Source organism: Bos mutus, chromosome 4 (genome assembly GCF_027580195.1).
Source record: "Bos mutus isolate GX-2022 chromosome 4, NWIPB_WYAK_1.1, whole genome shotgun sequence".
In the NCBI taxonomy this organism is placed as follows: Eukaryota; Metazoa; Chordata; class Mammalia; order Artiodactyla; family Bovidae; genus Bos; species Bos mutus.
The window spans coordinates 20,511,196-20,533,358 of NC_091620.1; the positions used below are offsets into that span (position 1 = coordinate 20,511,196).

Sequence of the window (22,163 nt, forward strand, 5' to 3'; positions counted from 1 at the left end):
TACTTCACACCTTGCACGACACCCTGCCTGCAGGGGTACGTGTTTCCACGTCTGCTGTCTCACTGATCCTCCCCACACTTCTGGAGTAGGCAGAGCGGGTGTTGTGTGCCCTCCAAAGGCACAGAAGCCCAGGACAGCCTGGAACTTAACCAGGATCACACAGTAAACTGTTGGCAGGACCGAGACTGTTTTGACTTTCTGTCCAGACTGGCTCTGTCATTAGGGAAACCTGTATCTATTGTTTCTATATAGTGGGAATTTTAACAAATCCATCTAGATACTCTGGGTTCTGTCCTGCCCTCAGGTGAGATCGCAGCATCCTGGTTCCCCAGAACCATGCCTTCACTGACTTCCTTTTGCACTTTGCTTCTTATAAAGGATCAGGATGAGAATTGCCTGCAGAATTTTGGTGCTGAGGAGACTGTGGACTTTGTCGCTCAACATGTCATCTATGCAAGGTCTCATGTGATGAAGGCTTGATTGGCTTTAGATCCAGGAAATGATGTGTCTTTGATCAGTTTCTACACTTTCCTCCCAATAGAGAACAGGATGGTTCAACTCAACCAGTTTTCCTCTCTCCTGGGAGCCTCAGCCACCAAGCCTGACCCCAATTGTCACCATCTCTGGCGTCCCATCAAGGATTCTTTCCTTTGAACAGTCTTTGATCTGTTATATCACTGAATGTCTTATTTTGAATTTCATGTGTATAGCAGCTGCCCACAGTTCCCTTGGAAGGAAGCTGGTATAAATCATTAAAAAACGAAAACAAAAACAAAAAATAGACCGGATGACAGTTTGCTCTGAGGCTCCCAAGGATGTCAGGTAAGGCCTGTGAAATTGGGTCTTTTATTTTGTTTGGCCACTCAGCATGCAGACTGTTAGTTTCCCAACAAGGGGTCGAACCTGTGCCCCCTGCAGTGGAATCGCAGTCTTAACCACTGGACCACCAGGGAAGTCCCGGGATCAGGTCTTAATACTGGTGTCAGCAGAGCAATGAGGCGAGGCCTGGCGTGCCTGTCTGCTCCTGGATCAGGAGACTGAAAGCATGTGTTCTTGAGAAGGATGTGATCTGACTCACACCCTGGGAATTCTCTCTTGGCTCTGGGTCTGAACGTTTTGCACAACATCTACAATCACACTCGCTAGGATATTTTCGGTTTGGGATGTAATTTTGAGATACCTTCACATCATCCACATTTTCTCTTTTTAAAATGGCAAAAGTTACCTCCATATGGTTTATGTGGTACAATGCTTCCTAGAGATGCAGAGTAGAATTTCTAAGTTACATGCTTTGGGTTGCCTCTGTTCCTAGAGCCTGAGCTCTGGCAACGGTTCACTCTCTGAGGGTCTAGAGACCGAAGTTAAGACCCTGTGCTCCATGGGCCACCTCTGAAACTCAGGGTAGTCCTCAGTTAGATCCATTCAGCTTGCCTTCATTGATGAAGCTTGCTTTAATTGTTGCTACACAACAGCCTGCCCGTACTGTAAAGACCAGGCAGCTTCAACAGTAAGATGTTTTTCCAAGTTGTTTTTTTTTTCAGGAACTTGGAGACAGCTGTGTCTAGTTGGAGCTTGAGCCTGTTAAGACTGGTAAAGACCGCTGACGCTCCAACTGGGCATGTGCAAGTGGCTTCTTGCTGACCTTTTGACCTCAGAGGGCTCAAAACTACCTTTTGTTTTGACGCTAAGGCCGCCATATTCTGAACTTGCTTCCTGTGGAGACACCTATAGCTTCCTTGCACCTGCTTAGAACTACAATTGCCTCACCTTTTTCTCATCTCCCATCATTACCTTTCCCCGTGCTCCTCAGCTGCCGCTTTATCCCATGAATACCTGGGCCACTTGAAGTGGGGGAGGCAGCCTGGAGATTTGTTCTGTCTCCACGCTTGGCTGCCTTGTGAACGTGTCTGTCCTCTGCTGCAAACCTCAGCATCTCAGCGCTTGGCTTACTGTGCTTGGGGTGAATGAGCCTGGAATTTGGTAGCATCTCATTTAGGGGGAATTTGAAAGAAGCAGAAGACCTGATTCCTGCTCTCAAGGCATTTACAGGTTGGTGTGGCTGGATGCACTTTGGTGAAATGTTGCAGAGCAGTTGAAAAGTGTCCAAAAATATAATATGAGGTAGAGTCAGTGTGCAGAGTGCTGTGGTGGGGAGAGAGCCAGTGGGGAACAGGAGGCTGGCTGAGTCAGACCTCCTGGAGCACTAAGTTCTGGGTGGGAGCTCTGAGGATGGGGTGAGGTGTGGATCGTTGGAGAGAATGAAGGAGCATTCCAGGCCTTGGATGCTCCCCTCTGGACTGTCAACTCCAAAGGCAGATGCTTTATCTGTTTTGGCTGATTTCCCAGCACATGGCATAAAGTAGATGCTTAATAAGTAGCTGGTGAATGAACAGGCCAGGGAAAGAGCAAAAGTCATCTGAGGCTAGGAGGCCAAAGAGATTGGCTTGGGTTGGGGAGGAAGGTTGTGTTAAGAAAACAGCAATGACGCTTTGAAAAGATAGTTAACATATAGGAATATAGGCCAGACATTTACTTCCATGGTGACCGTATGTCCGGCATGGTGTCCAGTGCCCCCGGAGATGACCCCCAATACTCAGACCTTCCCCTCCAGGAGCTTGGGTCCAGCATTCTTCACAACACAGGTGGTGACAGACTGAAGACCTGGGGTGCAGGCTTACCTGAAAGCCGGTGGGTACATCCTCAAGGTCTCTTTAATCACCATGTCCAAGTAGGGCAGACCTTCCTGGAGGCTGCAGTACTCAGGGGCCAGCTGATGGAGGGGTGGTAACAAAGGAGGAATGCTGAGTTAGATCGAGTCACACAGCTTTCAGTCTTTCCCACTAACTTTAGAGCAGCTTCAGTGCTCGCAAACGCTTACATGGAAACCCCACAAGATGAAACATGATCCCATCCAAATGGCATTAGATTAGCACTCCGCAGAACAGTCTACATATTCTATTACGCTGGTTTCACGGTGCTGCGTGTTACTGAAGACCAGCAGGCCTGGGACTGCGGGGCCTCTGGGTGTCAGATGTATGTTATAAAACAACGGCGGCGGCTGCCCTGCTAGCAATTATGAGAGCGGATGGTGTGGCAGGCTACGTATTGTACACACTCCCTTATGATAAAAAATTATTTTTCATATCAGGATATAGGGAAGTCATTCTGGCTTTATACATGAGTTCACTTGAATTTTACGCTAACTAAAGTAGCCCCTTTGTGGCCTGTCAAACATACACTGTACAACTACTTCAATTATTAAAGAAACCAGCACATTGACTGGGAGTAAAGAATGTCTGTGTTAAAAATAAAGATTAAATGCCTTTCTTCCTGGGAAGCCAACGCTGGTTCTCCTTTGATGATAAGACTCCCTTCCCAGGTGCCAAGGCCATGTTGACTTGCTATGTATGCGCTGGTCTTTTTTTTTTTTAACCTTGAAGAAATGTAACCCTGACTTGTTTAATGTTCTTTGTTCTGATGAGATATAAAACTGGGCTGAAAACCCTACTTCTCCAGAGCAATTTCTCAGAATAATCTGGGAAGTGGGCTTCTGGACTGGTTTGGCTCAAATAAAACTCTTTTCTATTCTTATTAGTGATCATTTATTGATTATTTTTGTCAACACTTGTCCTCTAGCAAATCTCAGGGAGGTTACCACAGGGTAGTAATGGGCACATCATGAAGTTAAAAGACAAATAGTAAAACAGCAAAACAAAAACAACTGCTGTGTCTAAAAAGGATCAGTGGTAACAAAAACTTGAAAAGAAAGATAGCGCTAAGTCATGTCCGACTCTTCCGACCTATGGACTGTAGCCTGCCGGGCTCCTCTGTCCTTGGGATTTTCCAAGCCAGAATATGGGAGTGGGTTGCCATTTCCTTCTCCAGATGATCTTCCCAACCCAGGAATTGAACCCAGGTCTCCAGCATTGCTGGCAGCAAACTGAGCTATGTGGGAAGCCCCAAAACTCCATGAGCTACAGTAAATCAGTAAGAAAAGAAACTCATCAGAAAAGTGGTCAAGAGAAATGAAGAGGCAACAAGTATGAGTTGCCTTGATGAAAAATACAAATTGATAGCATGAGATTCGGTTTTCACTCATCAGGTTATAAAAAGCTGGAAAATATTGATTAGGGCAAAGATGTGGAGAAGCACAATTCCAGCACCCAGGGTTGGGGAACCCTAACATCCCTGGATGATTTCCATGGGGTGACACTGTCATTCTCTGCCGTCACCCCATGATGCGAGGAATGGGTGACAGTGAATTGGTGGGATGTTGAGAAGCTAGGTGTGGGCACCCCTGTGGGTGGGATGAGTTAGGGCAGGGTTACAGGAGTTTGTTAGCTGCTCTGCTAATTGGAGGATATCTGTCCCCTACCTCCCCATTTCTCCCATCCTGTCTGTCCGCTCCCTACAGCGCTTGAGTTAAATTACCTGCTTGATGACAGTCTCATCTTTTTAAATCAGTTGCGGGCATGCCCAGTAGCTAAACTGTGTCCAACTCTGGTCAGACTCTTTGTGACCCCATGGACTGTAGCCCACCAGGCTCCTCTATCCATGGGAATACTGGACTGGGTTACCATTTCCTCCTCCAGGGGATCTTCCTGACACAGGGATCAAACCCACATATCCCATGCCTCCTGCATTGGCAGGTGGGTTCTTTACCACTAGTGCCACCTGGGAAGTCATAAATCAGTTAACGATGTTCAAAGAGAAGTCCTCAATTTGGGAGGACTTTTCTTCTCCTCCTCCTCTTTGGCTTGCTTCTGACTTCTCCTCTCAGGACAGCAGGGGGCAGCACTTGAGGCCATTCTGCAGGCCCCATCTTACCCCTGGGAGCTGCTCACAAGCCTGCAGCTGCTGCCTTGCATGGGATCTAAACCAGTGATTGTAAGACAGAACTCCCTGGATCAGCAACATCAGGGTTGCCTTAGAAACATCTGTCCTTGGGTAGCATCACGCATCAGGACAGAACCAAAACTCTAAGGTAAGGCCAATAGGCTGTCCCCATGAGAGAGGGGACCACGCTGGCAGGAGCAAATGCGTAAGCACTAAATGCTTAGTGTGTGAGGGGCAGACAGGCAGAGTGGAGAGTGATGAGCCAGAACATGTGGAATTCTGAAGTCCATGGTAAATACCTTAGCTAATCTGTTAGAGTATCGCTGTTCAATATAAGGTAGCCATTAGTAAAATACTGCTGAGTGAAAAATGTTCCTGGTGGCTGAGATGGTAAAGAATCTGTCTGCAACAAGGGAGACCCGAGTTGGATCCCTGGGTCGGGAAGATCCCCTGGAGAAGAGAATAGCAAACCACTCCAGTATTCTTGCCTGGAGAATTCCATGGACAGAGGAGCCTGGCGGGCTACAGTCCACAGGATCACAAAGAGTTGAACACGACTGAGTGACCAACATACACACACACACACACACACACACACACACACACACAAAAGTCAAGTTGCTGAAAACACGTGCAGCCTAATGTTTACAAATTTGAAAGGCAAAAATGAAAACAGTTGGCTTTCCCAACATTCTCCGTCTTCGTTTCTGGGAACTGTTTATTTAGAAGGTTATCTCCTGACCCCACAATTCCACCTCCATCCCAGGCCACCAGGGCCGGGCCGATAAACACATGACTGGAGAGAGGGGCTCTAATGCTTGGGGTTTAATGCTCTGTGGTTGCCAAGTGGAGATTCTTCTTTAAAAAAAAAAAATTTTTTTTTAATTGTATTTGTCACAATACTGTTTCTATTTTATATTTTGATTTTTTTTTTTTTTTTTGGCTGTTGAGGCATGTGGGATCTTAGCTTCCAGACCAGAGATGGAACCCACACCCCCTGCATTGCATGGTGAAGTCTTAACCCTGGACTGCCAGGGGAGTCCCCTGTGGAGAATCTTAATCGTCATATCTTTGAATTTGTGTTTAGGGAGCAGAGTCTGAGGGGATACTGGAGTGAGCAACGGGGCTTGGAGCCTCACCCATGAGGGCTCCCACCTTGGCTTCTTCCCCAGGGCGGGTTCTCAGCTGTCTGCTCTCCTGCCCCTGGTGCCCTGGGCCCAGCCTGGCCACCCCTCTCTGGTTTCCCTTTGACCACCATTGCCCTCCATTCCTCAGGGGCTTAGGCTCAGGTGTGGAGAAGGTAGGCATGGGGTGCATTCACCCTGAAGCATCTTGGAGTGGGCATGGTGTTGGCCATCCCTGCTCTGGGCAGGCAGCACTGTGGCTGTGTGCTGCCCTGGGCAAGCCTCTGCCCACTCCTGGTCTAATACTGCATGTTTCCTGGCACAGAAGTTTAAAGATCTTTGGGGAGTGACAGCCTACTGTGGGTTTGGGGGCTGGATCTGGGAAGGGGGACACCTGGCTCATCTTCCCTAGACCCTGCCCCGGGGTCTAGGGGTGCCATCCTGTAGGTGGGCTTGGTGGCTGGAGGAGGGGCAGAGACCCCAGGCTCCTGACTCTCCCAACTCATCCTGTGCCCCCACACTCTGGGGGAACCTGGCGCACCCCCTCATCTTCCTTCCAATCTTGAGGAGTTTGGTTTGTCTTTATCTCTTCTGGCCCATGAGTCACAAAATACTAGTTATGTAATTTCAGTGGTTCTGCATGTGAGTTAAATGCTCTGATATTACCATTTAAAAGTGGCATTGCATGATCCAGAGATGAGTGGTAAAATTCACACTGATAATTTAAAATTTAGAGTTTTCTTTACTTAGACTGGTGTTAAATAGAAAATAAAACACACTGTGATAATTTGAGAGATGGGAGAAGAAAGGAAGAGCCTTTCTATGTACTGTTAATGGCACTTTCCCTTGCTTTTTTCCATTTGGCATCAGGTTGGACAAATTACATAGTCAGCCCTGCAGGCCACAGTTGATTGGCTCATGAGTGGGGCTCTGACCTGAAAGTGTCAGCCTGGACTTTTAAAGGACCTAGGCAGAGGAAAAAGGAGTTTTTCTCCAGCAGCTGGAAGCTGAACACAGGTGAGTCATGATCTGTTGGTGGCCATGTACCGCCATGTGGATTAATGAACAGTAAGCACGTTTACCGTGAGAAAGCAGCAATGAATTAGATGTGCGGAGAACCAGAGGCAAAGGACAGGATCCATTTCCTTGTGTCCTGTTTGCCATCTGCTCCTGGCAAGGAGCCCTGCGGGTGGCGTCTCAGTACCCTTCCAGCAAGTTCTCATTTTTGACCTAACTTAGTGACAGCCAAATTCTGTTATCTGCAACGAAAGGAGTCTTAACAAATGCAGACATGTAAAAAGCCAGAACAGAACAGTGGTACTGTTCACCCAAATGTAGAACTATATCTCAAAAAAGAAAAGGAAACCAGATCTAAGAGTAGCATCACTAGCAAGTCCATGGTATTGGTTCCTCAAACAAAAGTGTCTGGCCGGAAGCTGTCAGCACTTGGAAGGGACTTTTTAAGATAGACCAAGGGTAATTTGTATTGTGAGGTCAAGTCTTCATTTATTCTTTTCCCCGATGAGCTTTTTTTTTTTTTTTAAATCACTACTTCTTAGCTTTGGGCTCAAGATGCATACCAACATCAGCGTGTTGGCCCAGGAGTTCTTGACATGCTTGAACATTAGACGCAGCCAGGGGGTTTTTAGTATATAAGGATGCTTGATCCCTGGCCCCTCAGGGATTTGACTGTTGGTTCAGGGTGGGGCCTGGATGCTGGTTTTGTGCAGCCAAGGTGGTGAGACTGCTGCAGACTATCCGTCTGACCTGCCCTAGTGATCTTTTCTGCATGGATGTATGGATGTGGTTGAAGGGGGGCGCTCAGGTCTCAGCGTTTTAACCAAACCCAGGCGAGGCAGTCCCCACCCACCCACTCAGACTCCCCTTCACCCCTTAGAACCCGGTCCCCTCCTCCCCGCGCCCCCTCCCCCCAACTCCTGGGTTAAGTTATTTGAGGAAAATCTGGGCCAGCATCGAGGGCAGAAGTGTCCTGAGCCAGCCCGGCCAGCAGAGGGCAGCAAGCGTATGGCAAATGGGGACTCCCCGGGAGGGAACCTGCGCTTCTGCTCAGAGTCAAACTGAACCCAAAGGACCTCGGCAATCTTGAATCCAAATTCTTCACAACAGAGATGAAAAACGTGAGACGATGTCCGGGATCTAAAAGCCAAAAAGAAAATGGCAGAGTAGGAGAGGGCGGGGGAACCAAAGTGGCCACCATTTGACACTTGAAGCTGAGTGATGGGTACACAGGGGTTCACTCAGCTATTCTTCCAACTTATATAGCTTAAAGTTTTCCTTCATAAGACATTAAGGTAGTAGATAGAAATTTAAATAACAATAGAGCATGCAACAGCCTGTGTAAAGACTCTGAGATGCGTGAAAGAATCTGAAATGGTTGTGTTAGGCTGTCTGAGGGGGAGAGGGGCTGTTCTGGGATGTCTTGGAGGCTGGAGAGCAGAGCTCCGGGTACAGAAGACAGAAGGGCCTCTGTGCAGGGCACCCGGGTCTGGGGCAGACGTGAACGAAATGCAGCAGGCATGGATCATGGTGGGGGAAATGAAATGGAAGAGGTGGCATGTTTTTCTTTGCCATCTAGAAAAAAAAAAAAGGACACATTAAAAAAAATGGGATTGGGGGACTTCCCTAGCGGTCCAGTGGCTAAGACTCCACGCTCCCAATGCGGGGGTTCCAGGTTTGATCCCTGGTCAGGGAACTAGGTCCCACATGTTGCAACTAAGACCCTGGGCAGCCAAATAAATAAAAATATTTTTTAAAATGGGGGTGGGAGTAGAATTTATTTGAAATAAAAGAGAAAGAAATGAAAGTTTAGTCAAGGAAGTGCTTTTCCTTGGAAGAAAAGTTTGGTGAGCTCGGCCCAGATGTTTAAATAGAAGCCGAGGCCTTGCAGGCAAGAGCCTGGGGACCTGGGGCTGAGATTTGCACCAGTCAGCCCTGGGCTGTTCCCCTCGGCATGCTCAGACCCTCTGTCTGTGCTGGCAAGGGCCGAGGGGGTCTGCTTGGCCTGGAGTGTTGGGGAACTTGCGGGGAGTAGGATCTGAGCAGAGTCAAGCCAGGAAGCACTTCAAGCATCTGGGTTTCCAAGAGATAATGTTAAAATTGGATCCCCAAGGGTACCCACTCCCCCCAAAGCCTGTAGCAAAGCCCAGGTTATCAGAATTAAGAGTTGGGAGAGCCCTTACAATCAATCTGTCTCTCACCCCACGAGGATGCCCCTGCAGCCTCTCTGGCTGGCCTGGGCCAGGCCTCGGGGTGGTCACCATGTCCCGCCAGGGGTTCTGCCCTGCATCCATTGCCCAGCAGCCCTGGCCTTGGGCCAGTCACCAAGGCAACATCAACAGGTCCCCTAGTCTCTGAGTTCCAGGTCATGATTTTTCCCCACCCGTCTCTTGGAGAAGAGCCAATGACATGGTAAAGGTGAAAGGTCTCTGGAAACTAAAGTACCAAACAGGCAGACAGGACTTCTGTTTAAATGTAATATTCAGAGGCCAGGAGCACGTTTCATCACAAGGCCCTCTGTTCTCCATGTTAAACTACTCTGGAAGGATGTGTCAAGAAGGAAAGCCATTCTACAATCTTACAGAATCCCGTTCAGCTGGCACCTGTTCTGCAAAACAAGTAACTATACTCTTAGACGGTCTTCCCAGGTGGTGGTCGTGGTAAAGAACCTGCCTGCCAATGCAGGAGACATACAAGACATGGGTTTGATCCCTGGGTTGGGAAGATCCCCTGGAGGAGGGCATGGCAACCCACTCCAGTATGCTAGCTTGGAGAATCCCATGGACAGAGGAGCCTGGAGGGCTACAGGTCATAGGGTTGCAAAGAGTCAGACATGACTGAAGGGACTTAGCATACACACACATACTCTTAGACGGTTGAAAATAAATTTTAAATATTTACTAACATTTAATATTGGGAAATATTGATTAAATCTTAAATATTGGGGGAAAATAGAAACAAAAAAGGGAATGGAATCTTTGTCTTATGGTTTGCATTCTCAATCATTTTCAGAGAGATGTTTTCATCTCTATTTGATTTTTCAATGGGCAATAACTGCTACTTTTATGTCTAAGTAGCTCAGTCTCTTGGTCTTTCTATCATTTAGTTTAGCCTCTGCAAACCAATATTTAAATGTGGTAGCTAAATCTGATAGGTGGCACAGTGGTAAAGAATCTACCTATCAAAGCAGGAGATGCAAGAAATGTGAGTTCAGTCCCTGGGTCGAGAAGATCCCTGGAGGAGGAAATGGCAACCCATTCCAGTATTCTTGCCTGGGAAATCCCATGGACAGAGAAGCCTGGGAGGCTACAGTCCGTGGGGTCACAAAGTATCAGACATGACTGAGCAGAAGCACACACAAGGGAACGCTATGGGAAACTATTGATAAATAAATTTAAGTGGGAAATACTCTCCTTGCCTGTTAACCTCACTTTGCTACATTTGGATTTTTGTGTACCATTTTCTCTGCAAGTTACAGACACACACTCTGAGTCATTCACACCTACATGTACACCTCAGTCTGGGTGTGTGCTGATACCATGTGGAGTAGAATGATAAAAAGAAAATTAAAATGTCATTGCTTTCAAAAATATTTTTCCTGGAGGCTCAGGGATCTAATAGAAAAATTTATGTTTTCTTATTTTTCTAAAGGAAATAGAAGTGGGGGAGGCCTCAATTTTGTTCCTCCCAAGAAATACCAGCATCAGACAGTTTTGCTAAATGCTCGCACACATGCCCCAGACTTGGTGTTGCACATAATGCGTGGGGTCAGGTCAGGCCCCACCCACTAAAAGCTGGGACCCTGGTGTCCCGTTAGATAAGGCCAAGGGAGTTCAAGCCTAGGGACAGAAGGGAAGACAGAGACCCGGGAAGACTCAAGGTTTCCACTTGCACTCATTCTCCAGGGGACATGGACCACGAGATGGAATCCTCCCAGGGAAAATGTGGCAACTCTCACTTTGCCCTTTTGCCCCCTGACCCGGAAGAAAACCCATAGTCCCCTGGCGGCCAGTCTCCAGGCAGAGCCCTGAGTCCCCAGGACGAGGCTGAGCCCAGGCCTGGGTTCCTCATGGCCCACTTAAACTGGGGCACTGGGGTTCTTCTGGCTCAACGTTGACATCCATAGATATTCTGAGAGAGCTGTTTCAGGCCTGGAGCAAGAAGTAATGGGGGGAAAGCTGTTGGGGGTGGGGGGGTTCTTCTACGTGGCTGGCTTGCCTTCCTAATACCCGGACAGCCCTGCATATGCTAATCTAAAGAATTTGGCAGGTTTAGAAGTAGACAAGCGTCCTACCTTAGGAAAGGTAATTAGGAGGGTGTGTGTGGCATCTATTTATATCCGCTTTAAAAGGAATGCGACAGACCCATCTCACATAAACACAGGGATTATTCCAGGTGCTCTTGTACACTGAGGCCTAGGCCATTAAGGGATTAGATGAGGAGATGTAATGAACGACCCAAACCAGCCTGCCTGTACCCACACACACACACATACCCTGCCACCATGTCAGCCCTCCCTGCTGACTGCCCTGGGTTCAGCTTTATTGATGGTACTGACGCTCTGCAGGAATTCTGTCTGCAGAGCTCTATTATGACAATAATAGTACTCCTCTCCTGCAGTACTCTACTGCCTTCTGAAGAATTTTTATATCCCTTACATCATTTGGTCCTCACAACTGCACTGGGAAGCAGGTAGGCATTTTTGTTTCCTATTTCATAGATGAAAAAAAAAAAAGACTCAGAGAAGTTAGTGGCTAGTCCAAGGTCACACAGCTAGCACATGGCAGAGTGAGAACTAAACGCAGATCTTCAGCTTCCCAAGGATTTTACCTTCAAGCATTGCCACCCTTCCGCTCTCCTTTCATCCTCTCTCTCCCCTCCCCTCCTTCCTCCCTTACTTTCCTTTGTATATTTTCTGGAAGAATAACATGCACACAGGAAAATATTCAATATAATGCAAACCAAAGCGCAGGGCTTAGTGAATTTTCACAAAGTGAGCGCCCCTGCGTCACCAGCATCCAGATCAGGATGCAGAACAGTTCCAGCGCTCCCTTGGACCTCGGTGACCCCTTCCCATCATTGCTCCCCCCTGAAAAAGTAAGCATCATCCCGACCTCTAAAACAAGGGGTTATCTTGCCTCTTTAAAAGCTTTACGTAAATGGAACATCCAGAACCTCGGCTTTTGTGCCTGGTTTCCTGTGTTCACTGTGTGTCTTTGAGACTCACTGGTGGTATGGTGTGGAGTTGTATGTCCATTCCATGTCTGTTCATCCTTCCAGCTGTGGGTGGACATTTGCATTGTCCCCAGTTCGGGGGCCATTATGAAGAAAGCAGGACACTCTCATATGTGGCTTTTGGTGAACGTAGGTCACAGTTCTGTTGGGTATGTACCTAGGGGTGGAATTGCTGGGTCACGGGATGTGTGTGGTCAGCTTTAGCAGATACTGTGAACAGTTTGCAGGCTGGTTGGGTGTACTGGCTACAGTTTAATGGTGGATCCGTTGAAGGGCGGTCTGTTGACAACCCCCCATCCCATCCCCTCTATTAACTGTCACTTCGGGTTTCTGCCTTCTTTCCTCTTCCTGCCCCCTTCAGTACCCTGGAATGTATCCACTATCTCTATTTCAGGAAAGGGTTGAGAGAAAAAAAATAGCATATTATTTTGGGAGCTGAGTTATTTATTCCTTGAGTGTCTATGGGGACTGGGTAGGGGGAGGAACAAATAAGACACATCTAATTACCTAATTTTAAAATCATCTCCGTTATCAGACGCAAGCCCTCAGAAGTGTAAAACACATTCCCAGATCAAGCAGATTCAAGTTTTTGAATTATCTGCTGTGTTGTAATATTTAGGATTTGGTTCTCTCCATTAGCAGGGATTGTCCACAGTTGATTATAGGTGATATTTAAAGAAATAATCCCCTTAGTAAATGATAGGCAAACACCCAGCCCGTTTTCTCTGCCCTTGTGGAGGGAGTTATGGCATTAATTTGCAGATAAATATTTTTTTGTTCACTCTTCTCTCCCCTGAGATAGACATCGAGTACCTGGCCTGCACTTAGCAGAGTGTTGGGGGCAGGGGTACAGTCCCATACCTACCACTTACTATATGTTCAGGAATCGGTCTACTTGTTCAAAGATTTGTTATTTTGGTACTAGGGAGCCACTGAAGGTGTTTGATGTGTGGAGGTGACACACAGAAGATGATATCTTGTGACCTGATCATGACATGGAGGGATAGTTGGAAGTGTTGGGGGGGTTAGGCAATAAAACGGGGGACTGTGTGGGAGTCCAGGCAGAGACGATGAGCTCTGAGGACAGTGTCTGCTATCAGAACAGGAAACGGGGTAGGAACAGGAGGAATGTTAGCAGTGACTCCCCTCGTGGTTGTTCTCAGCTGATGCCCAGCACCACTTAGAAACATTCCACTTTAATTGGTCTGGACTGGGCGCAGGAATTAACATGGTTTTAAAAGCTCCCAGGGTAATTCTCAGCGTCACTGGTGCAAAGGATGACTAGCCTGACTGGCAAGTCTGGATATAAGGGGTCAAGGAACCAAGAGATAAAAGTGATTTTCAGATTTCATCCCGGGGTGGCTGAAAAAAAAAAAAAATGAGGGAACTGGAATGGCCCCGGCTGGGGCTGCCTCTTGCAGGATCTTGGCTTTCGTAGGGCAGCATTGGCCGGGGGCCCCAGCAGGGGATGGTGTCCAGTCCAACCCATAATGGGTACACAAGTCCACTGGTATGAGGGGAGGAGAGAAAAGCAGGGCATTGTGGACTACATGTAGCTGAGACTGAAATGTGAGGACTGTCCAGGGGAAGATGGCAGAGGGGCTGGAAAGGCCATTGGGCCGTCATCTGGGGAGAAAGGTGAGGCCAAAGTCAGCATCTGTGAGGCTGAGCAACGGCAGGGAGAGAGGTGGGACCAGGGCGAGTAAAGTGGACCAACTTGCTTCAGTGAGGCACTCAGAGAACTCAGGAGAACAGAGCGAATCACGGGGAGACGTGAGGGCACAGCCACCTGAGTGGCAGGCGTGTGACAAAAAGGACACACTGCTCCTACCGTGACTGAGGAGGGAACCAAGCCCAATGGTAAGTCCCAGAGAGAAAAAATCATGCCTCAACATACACGGAGGAATTTTCAAATGGCTACTGCTGCTGCTGCTAAGTCGCTTCAGTCGTGTCCGACTCTGTGCGACCCCATAGATGGCAGCCCACCAGGCTCCCCCGTCCCTGGGATTCTCCAGGCAAGAACACTAGAGTGCGTTGCCATTTCCTTCTCCAATGCATGAAAGTGAAAAGTGAAAGCGAAGTCGCTCAGTTGTGTCTGACTCTTATCGACCCCATGAACTGCAGCCTACCAGGCTCCTCCATCCATGGAATTTTCCAGGCAAGAGTACTGGAGTGGGGTGCCATTGCCTTCTCCTTTCAAATGGCTAGAAGTTAGCAATAAAGCAGCCATGCTCCATGCCCGCTGGAGAGATGTTGAGAAGCTATTATTGAGCATCAGAAAAGGTCGCTCTAGGATATTTATGGCTCCCTCATCAAGGAGGTGGAAGGCTTCATGGTCCTCCCCGATCTGGGATGGTCTGACGCATCACGACCTCACCCTCGCCTGCCCAGGGACGGCCTACAACGTCACGTCGGGTCACTCGGGCAAATGTCCCATCAAGGTGGGGAGTGGTCAGCTTGCCCTGTTTATCCCCCTGGCCCAGCCCCCAGCATCCCATCGCTCATTCCTGCGTGCATCTTGGTTGCTAATTCAGGCTGAAAGCAGAGCCCAGGTCACTTGCTGTTTGGGGAAATGGTAAACAAAGATAAGAGCTTTAGGCGCTGGAATTTACTCTTCATCCACTTGGCCTAAAAGCAACTGCATGTTAAATTTAGAAGGCTGCTTCCAGACCCCTCCCTCCTCTCCTGTTTCCTACCGCCTCTTTCCAGCCCATGCTCAGAACACCGTCTCGCTGACCGTGGATCTGAAATGTATTTGTAAAGCCCAGGAGTCTTGCGAGGCTGCCCTGCCTGGATGTTTATAAAATGTATCAGCTGAGGGTCTGGGTGAGGGGCTCCTATCCTCCCGTAGCGGGCTCTGCCCCCCACCCCGCCAGCAGACATCTCGACCCAGATGTTCACCCAAACACCCTCCCCAGGTGAGGCCTGGTGCTTCTGCCTTGCACTGTCAGGAGGTGAGATGCCCCCCCGCCCCCACCCCAGGGAAGAAGCCACGTTTTCAGCAGACCACCTTACAATTTATTTACAAAGGTCTCCCTCATGCCTGGGAATCTATAATTGAACAGCTCTCTTTTCTATGTAGGTTAAACCCCTTTGCAAGCAACTCCAAGAATCTGTAGAAATCCTTTTGTGGGCCTGGAATTCCGCTGTATTGAATATTGTTGGAAATAAATGAGCCATTGTCTGGGCTGAGAATTTTCTGGTTAGATAGAGATCGCCACTGTGATGCGATTTATTGTCGCAGGACATTTTTTTCTCCCAGCTCATTTTAAATTCTCTGTTGCCTGCTCAGTCCATTTTCACAGTTCAGGATGTAAGTGGGAAAAGCTAGGCTGGAGCTAAAAAAAAAAAAAAAAAAAGCAAAAGAAAAAAAATCTCTTTTCCTAAGAACGATGTCCAGAGGTCCAAGTGGCATCTGGTACCAGACTGTAACAAATGCTGGAAGTAAGGCTTATCTGGTGGCCAGTTCAGGGGAAAGGAGAGTCACCCAGTACTCTCAGCTGGCACGTGACTGGGAGGAAAGATCAGAGACTTAAGAAGCAATGAGTTCAACCTTTCCATTGTTCTAATGAGCAGCCACGCCTGGAGAGCTGAGGGGACCTGCCTTCACTTTTGCCCACACAGAAATTCTCACTTATTATTCTTTAAAAAGATCTACTAGACCAGCTCAGCTTTAATATAAACCCAACCCTAGTTAAGTGTAAGTTCTGAAGTAACGAAAAAATCTAAAGAGCAATTTACTGTTGTTTGCTTGTTTTGTTTATTTGTGTAATAACTAACTCCTGAGGGCTTCCCTCTTGGCTCAGATGGTAAAGAATCTGCCTGAAATGTGGGAGACCCAGGTTCCATTCCTGAGTTGGGAAGGTCCCCTGGAGAAGGGAATGGCTACCCACACCAGTATTCTTGCCTGGAGAATCCCATGGACAGAGGAGCCTGGCGGGCTACAGTCCTTGGGGTCACAGAGTCAGCCATGACTGAACGACTAACACTTTCACCCCAATTAACTCCTGAGATTTTGAAATTTATGAGCAGCAGGCAGAATTATAAACAGGAAGAGCAGAGATGTGAAATTCATCAGACATAGCTGGAAGACAGCCGGCAAGTTATTAAGCCACATCAACATTCAGTTTGCTCATCTGTAAAATGGGGAGAAACCACACCTTGGAGGTTGTAGTGAGGATTCCTCATGAGTGCCCTCTAGGATTTTTTCTTAAGAAGTTGGGTCTGTAACTCTCCTGCTTTGGTACATGAGCAACCCTATGAGTGGTAGCTGCGAGCCTGGGGTCATCTCAGGAGATATGGAAACAGCTGTGCTGATGAGAATTAAGAAATTACCTGGGGGCAGTAGGGGAGAGGCTGGTGAGAAGTCTCCATTCCTCTCATCAGAGGAGGCTGGAAGATACACCCTAGAAGATGCAGCAGGGGCAACAGCCGACCTGCGGCTGATCCTCGGAAATCCCCCTCTCAACTCTTGCCTCTGCCAAGCTCCAAGCCGGGGGCCTCCCCGTCATCTCGATGGGTCCTCACTTTTCTCAGGAGGAGTTGGGCTTTCTGAAGCTCACGTAGTAGCTTGCCCCGAGCCACACAGCCAGGCCCTGGGAGAGCTGGAGTTTCCTGAGGACCATCTTACCACCTCCTCCTCTCTTCCACCCTAGGTGAGCTTAGCCATATCCCCTTTTCTGCAGCAGGTGGCTTTTAGTGAAAAGGCTCCCTTTCCTGGTGGCTCAGCTGGTAAAGAATCTACCTGCAATGCAGGAGACTCTAGTTCGATTCCTGGGCCGGGAAGATCCCCTGGAGAAGGGAAGGGCTACCCACTCCAGTTTTTGGGGGGCTTCCCTGGTGGCTCAGTGGGTAAAGAATCCACCTGCAGTGCAGGAGACCTGGGTTTGATCCCTGGGTTGGGAAGATCTCCTGGAGAAGGGAAGGGCTACCCACTCCAGTATTCTGGCCTGGAGAATTCCATGGACTGTATAGTCCATGGGGTAGCAGAGTCGGACACGACTGAGCGACTTTCACTTCACTGCCTTGCCAAGAATGTCCTTGATAGTGACAAAGTGTATGAAAATGGCGCCCAGAGTAATAGCTGACGTGAGTATCCTCACTGCTGTGGGCCCAGGTACACAAAAACACATTCCTCTCCTTTACTGGGAGCTGGAGGAGTAGGTTTGGATAAATAAGAATGAGGTCCATAGGAAGGAATTTTTTTTCTTTTAAATTGAATTAGCATGGGAGGAGACTTACTAAATCACAGATGGCATGTGCTTAGAGCCTTGAGAGCTGATTGCTCTTCAGAGGAGCTGAGACCAAGGCATTTGTGCTCCGGCTCTGGTCTGCTGGGTGCAGGCTGGGGCCCCAGGTGGAGGGGGTTTGCAGAGGCCAGACGGCCAGGCTCCTGCCAGCTGGCCTGCAGGTGGCCCCCCGCTACCCCCTGCACCCGGCCTCTCAGGAGGGGCCTGGAAGATCCACCCCCTCTCACCACATTACAGATGTGGAGGGCTCACCCCTCCAGGGTGGGCATGGGGGCAGATGACAGCTACTGCACTCCATCCTCTGCCCTTCAGGTGCCCCACCACGCCTGCAGTAGGGAGAGAAGGTCACAGAATGGCTTCCCAAAACGAGCCATGCACTGCATCTCATGAAATCGGGGGTGGGGGAGTGGGGGGCGCGTGGCATCTCATGAAACAGCTCCCAGCCCATGCTCCTTGCCTCCCTTTGGAGGCATCCAAGGAAGGTTGGGTTAGGAGCCCTCCTGCCCGCTCTGCCAGCAGAGCTGCCCAGACCCGGGGGGCTTCCATCCCTCCCCACCCTGGCCTCACACTTATCAATCAGGTTTTGGTTTTCTTACCTCTGCTATTGGGCCATACTTTCCATGTGGAACAAACCCCAGAAGGGTGACTGTGGCCACAAGACGGCAAATCACCCCTCCCATCCCTCCTCCCATGAAAATAAGATTGTGTTGAACGTGTTCCTATGTTTCTGCTTTTATTTTTAGTGTTAGTTTAGGGAACTTTCTAATAAGATCTCTTCTATTAAGGAATTTCCCCGGTACTGCAAGGGTCCCCCTGGGCCACCTCTGGGGTCCCCTTGATGTTTATAAAGTGCTGCTTCCATGACCGTCATTCTTCTGGGCTGGCTGTCACCTCGTGCCTGCTTTGTATCCTGCAGGGTCCCGGGGGCGGGTCCTGGGGCTGGGGCAAAGATGGGCAGCGGTCCGTCCCCGGAGGCACAGAAGCCCAGGGGACACCTGGGTGCCAAGGCTCTGTTGGAGGGGAGCGTGGGTGCCCTGGGAACTTGGAAAGGCCATCCTAGGGGCCACGGAACCTGCCCGGGGTAGGGGTTAGGGGGTCAGAAAGATGGGGGTGGTGCGGTTTCTTTAGCAGCCGTTTCCAAACAGCTTTTCTGTTCTCTCACACAGAAACAATAAAAGCACTTAAGCAAGGTTTTGGAACCAAATTGAAGCGCGTTCCATCACAGCCGCACCATTTATTGCCATTTTACTGGAGTGTGTGCTCCCTGCGGCTCACGCCTCTGCCTCACGCCAGCCACGTCTCAGCCGCTAGCTGGTTGCAGTGGCACGTGTTAATTACGGCAATTTGTTTTGGCCGTGGATCTTAAGGAATCGTTTGTTTCTGTTGTCTTCCGTGCCTGCTGCTTCGTGTCAGACAGTCTCCATCAGCCTCACGGCCTGACTGCCTTTCCCCCTGCACAGCAGTGAGGCTTCTCAAGGGGGACTTAACCTTAGGGTGGGGACAGGCTGGGGTCCCTCCAGGTGCCAGTGTCACACTAGGAGGCCCCCAAAGCGACGGGACCAACTGGCTGGAGTGGTTTTGTGGGATCATAGGTGCAGAGGGCCCTGGGGCCAAGACCTCAGCTGTAGACCAGGTGGGGACCCTTGTGAGGGCAGGGATGGACACTTGGACACCCGGGGGACAGAGAAGCCGCCCTGAGAGGGTGGGCACAGGGGAGCCGGGCAAGGTCATTTACATCACCCTTGATCGGGTGACGACAGAGCGGCCCCTGGGAGCTCCTGGGCTGAGATCCTCACAGCCTGGAAGCCCCAGGGGGTCAGGACCAGAGGTGGTGGGATGCCCCTGAAGCAGACAAAGGAGGCTGGGCTCCCCGGAGGACACCATGAGGGCCCTGTGCCTCATGGTGATGGGTCTGGGGGCCAGCTGCCACCTCCAGCTCCCTCCTCTTAAGGCCGCCACTTGCTCCGGAAGGCCCAGGCTGCTGGAGGCTCTCTTGCTGGAGCCGGTGAATCTGCCCGTAAACGCCAGACCTATGTGTGCGTTTATGAGGCAGGGGAGGTGGGCCAGGCAAAGCACTCCCCCGAGCCCCTGAACACCAGCTGTGCCCTCGAAGCTGGTCCGTCTCCCCCTGGAGCCAAGGCCCTGAGTGAGGGCAGGGAAGTGGGGAGATGTGGAGGCAAGGCTGGGGAGGGAGATGGGAGAACAGCAGCTTCGCCCAGCATTCCTGACCCAGTTCTAGGGGTGGGCACAGGGTGAGTTTCAGCGGATCATTTCACTGAGCCGTTATTAAAAAAAAAAAAAAATATATATATATATATTTTTGGCTGCATTGGGTTTCAGTTGCGGCTCAAGGGATCCCTAGTTGCGGCATGTGGGACCCAGCTTCGCAACCAGGAATAGAACCCAGGGCGCCTACGTAGGGAGCACAGAGCCCCAGCCACTGGACCACCAAGGGAGTCCCACTGAGCTGTTATTTTACGGCTGAGAAAACAGAGGCTCAGAGGGGTTTGTGTGGAAAGTCAGTAGGCAGAGAGGGGATGGAGCCTGACAGAAAGACGGGCTCATAGGGCCCATTGGCTCAGACGGTAAAGAATCTGCCTATAATGTAGGAGACCCTGGTTCCATCCCTGGGTCAGGAAGATCCTCTGGAGAAGGGAATGGCAACCCACTCCAGTATTCTTGCTGGAGAATCCCATGGACAGAGGAGCCTGGCGGGCTACAGTCCACGGGGTCGCAAAGAGTCAGACACGACTGAGCAACTCACACTTTCATTTTCATAGGGCCCACTGAAGGACCCGTCTACTCAATTCCCGAGGCCATGATAAGGCTGAGTAAAGACAAACAGGAACAAGGCACTCTGCTCTATGTTATGAGGCAGGCTGGATGGAGGGGAGTTTGGGAGAGAAGGGATACATGTATATTCATGGCTGAGCCCCTTCACTGTTCACTTGAAACTATCACATTGTTAATCGGCTAATCCCCAACACAAAATAAAAAGTTTTAAACAAAAATACACACACACAAAATTTAAAGACAAACAGGAAAGGTAGGCTTTTTCCTTCCTTATTCAGTAGGGTGTTGGAGGAGGAGGAGGAGCAGCTGGGATCAGGGGTGGATGCTTCAGAAGCAGGGACAGAAACCCAGCAGGAGCGCACGAGGGGCAGCTGGGAGAAGCTAGGAAGAGGGAGGACCTGGGCACATCCTGAGTGTCCCCAAACCCAGGCCAGAAGCAGACGGGGCCACACAGAGACCTCCTGGTTCCCTGGGTGCTGGCAGGGCGCTCTGGCTGGTGAGGCCCCGTCTCACCCCTCTAACCCCTGGAAGGGAGAGGAAGCCACAGAGAATTTCTCAGGCAGCTGCTCTCACATGTTAGATCTGGAGAGTCCCTGTCTTATTGCTTTCCTTGGACTTGACCTTTAAGCGCTCTGAGCGTCTGGGGAGGCACCCGGCCCTCAGGCAGCCGTTGCTGTGTCCACTAGTCTTCTCAAAGAACAAGGGGCCAAAGGGCCCACCCTTGAGGATCATGGCCAGACCAGTGAGCCTATTTGCAAAGTTTACTGAAAATAGCATAGTGCCCAGCTGTTCTTAATTTCTGCTAAGGGCTTGGCAGGAGGAAATGGACTTAAATCTAGCCAAAGGAGGGGCACCCTTGGGAACTTCTCAAGGCTTGTGGACCCCGCTAAGGAGTCATCAACTTCCCCAGAAATTGTGCTCGTATCTGTTTGCTTGGCCCAGCCCACAGGATGCTGTGAGCGCCACCCCAGTGAAGAAAAGAGAGTCCTTTCCAAAAACCTAGCCGAACGGGAAGCAGAGTTGGATTTCTGGTTTGGGAGTTGAACTACATAAAACTGGGAAAATCTGCCTGAAGGAAATGCACCATTCCTTTATGAATGCCACTACCCTCGGAGCTCCAGGAGGGCCTGTGACCCAGAGAATCTTCTAGGTCAAGGCAAAAAGTGCCCTGGTCAGCCTGCTCCGATCTTTGGAACCCCCAGATCACTTATTTTCCCAGTGACTTTTTAAAAAGATAACTTAAAAAATAGGGCAACATGACATGGATTTAAAGTCAAAATGTCTGGAACTGATTTCAGAAAGCTCTTAATGTCCCCGGGTTACCTTTCTGATGAGTAATCTTAGCAGAAGGCTCGTGTTATAATCAAACATATGTTTTATAATTAGGTGACTGTTTTAGGCTCAGAGGCCCTGAAAACCGACTTATGGCGAGTGAAACCAGGAAGCATGGGGTGAGGCTTTATATGTATGTAGCCATGGAAGGAGCCTTTAGTCCTGGGGTCCCTGTGAGAATAATGGCCAGATGAATTGAAAAGAGTGAAATACGGTTGAAAGAAAATGCATTCAGTCTCCAGCCCAGGTTATCAGAACTGTTGGTCAGACTTCAGGGCCGGTAACTCTGGCCTCTCAGCGTGTGTGGATTTGAAACTAGCTTCCGCTGGGGGATGGAAGTGAGACCTGGGTTCTGGACTCCCCCAGGCCTCTGGGCTCTGCTGTGGAAAGAGCATCACAGCGGTTCACCCCTGGATCACTGGGGACCCTGCGCTGTCCTGGAGGGAAGCCTTGAGAAAGACCCAAGCTCAAGGCTGTACACGTAACCTCCTGGGGCACTGCTCAAGCCCACCGCTTCTGGAACATGGTAGAAAGTCTAGCCCTATGCAGAGAGCCTGAGGAATTCTTCTGGGCCCTG

General features: G+C 49.6%; 1 protein-coding gene across 1 annotated transcript in view; it reads right to left on the reverse strand.

Annotated features, from left to right (window-relative positions):
• TBXAS1 (thromboxane A synthase 1) overlaps positions 1–22,163 on the reverse strand; it is a 173,346-nt gene that overhangs the window by 6,024 nt on the left and 145,159 nt on the right. Inside the window, 1 exon segment of the mRNA XM_005899757.2 lies at positions 2,679–2,770. Within this exon segment, the coding sequence (XP_005899819.2) occupies positions 2,679–2,770 (92 nt within the window).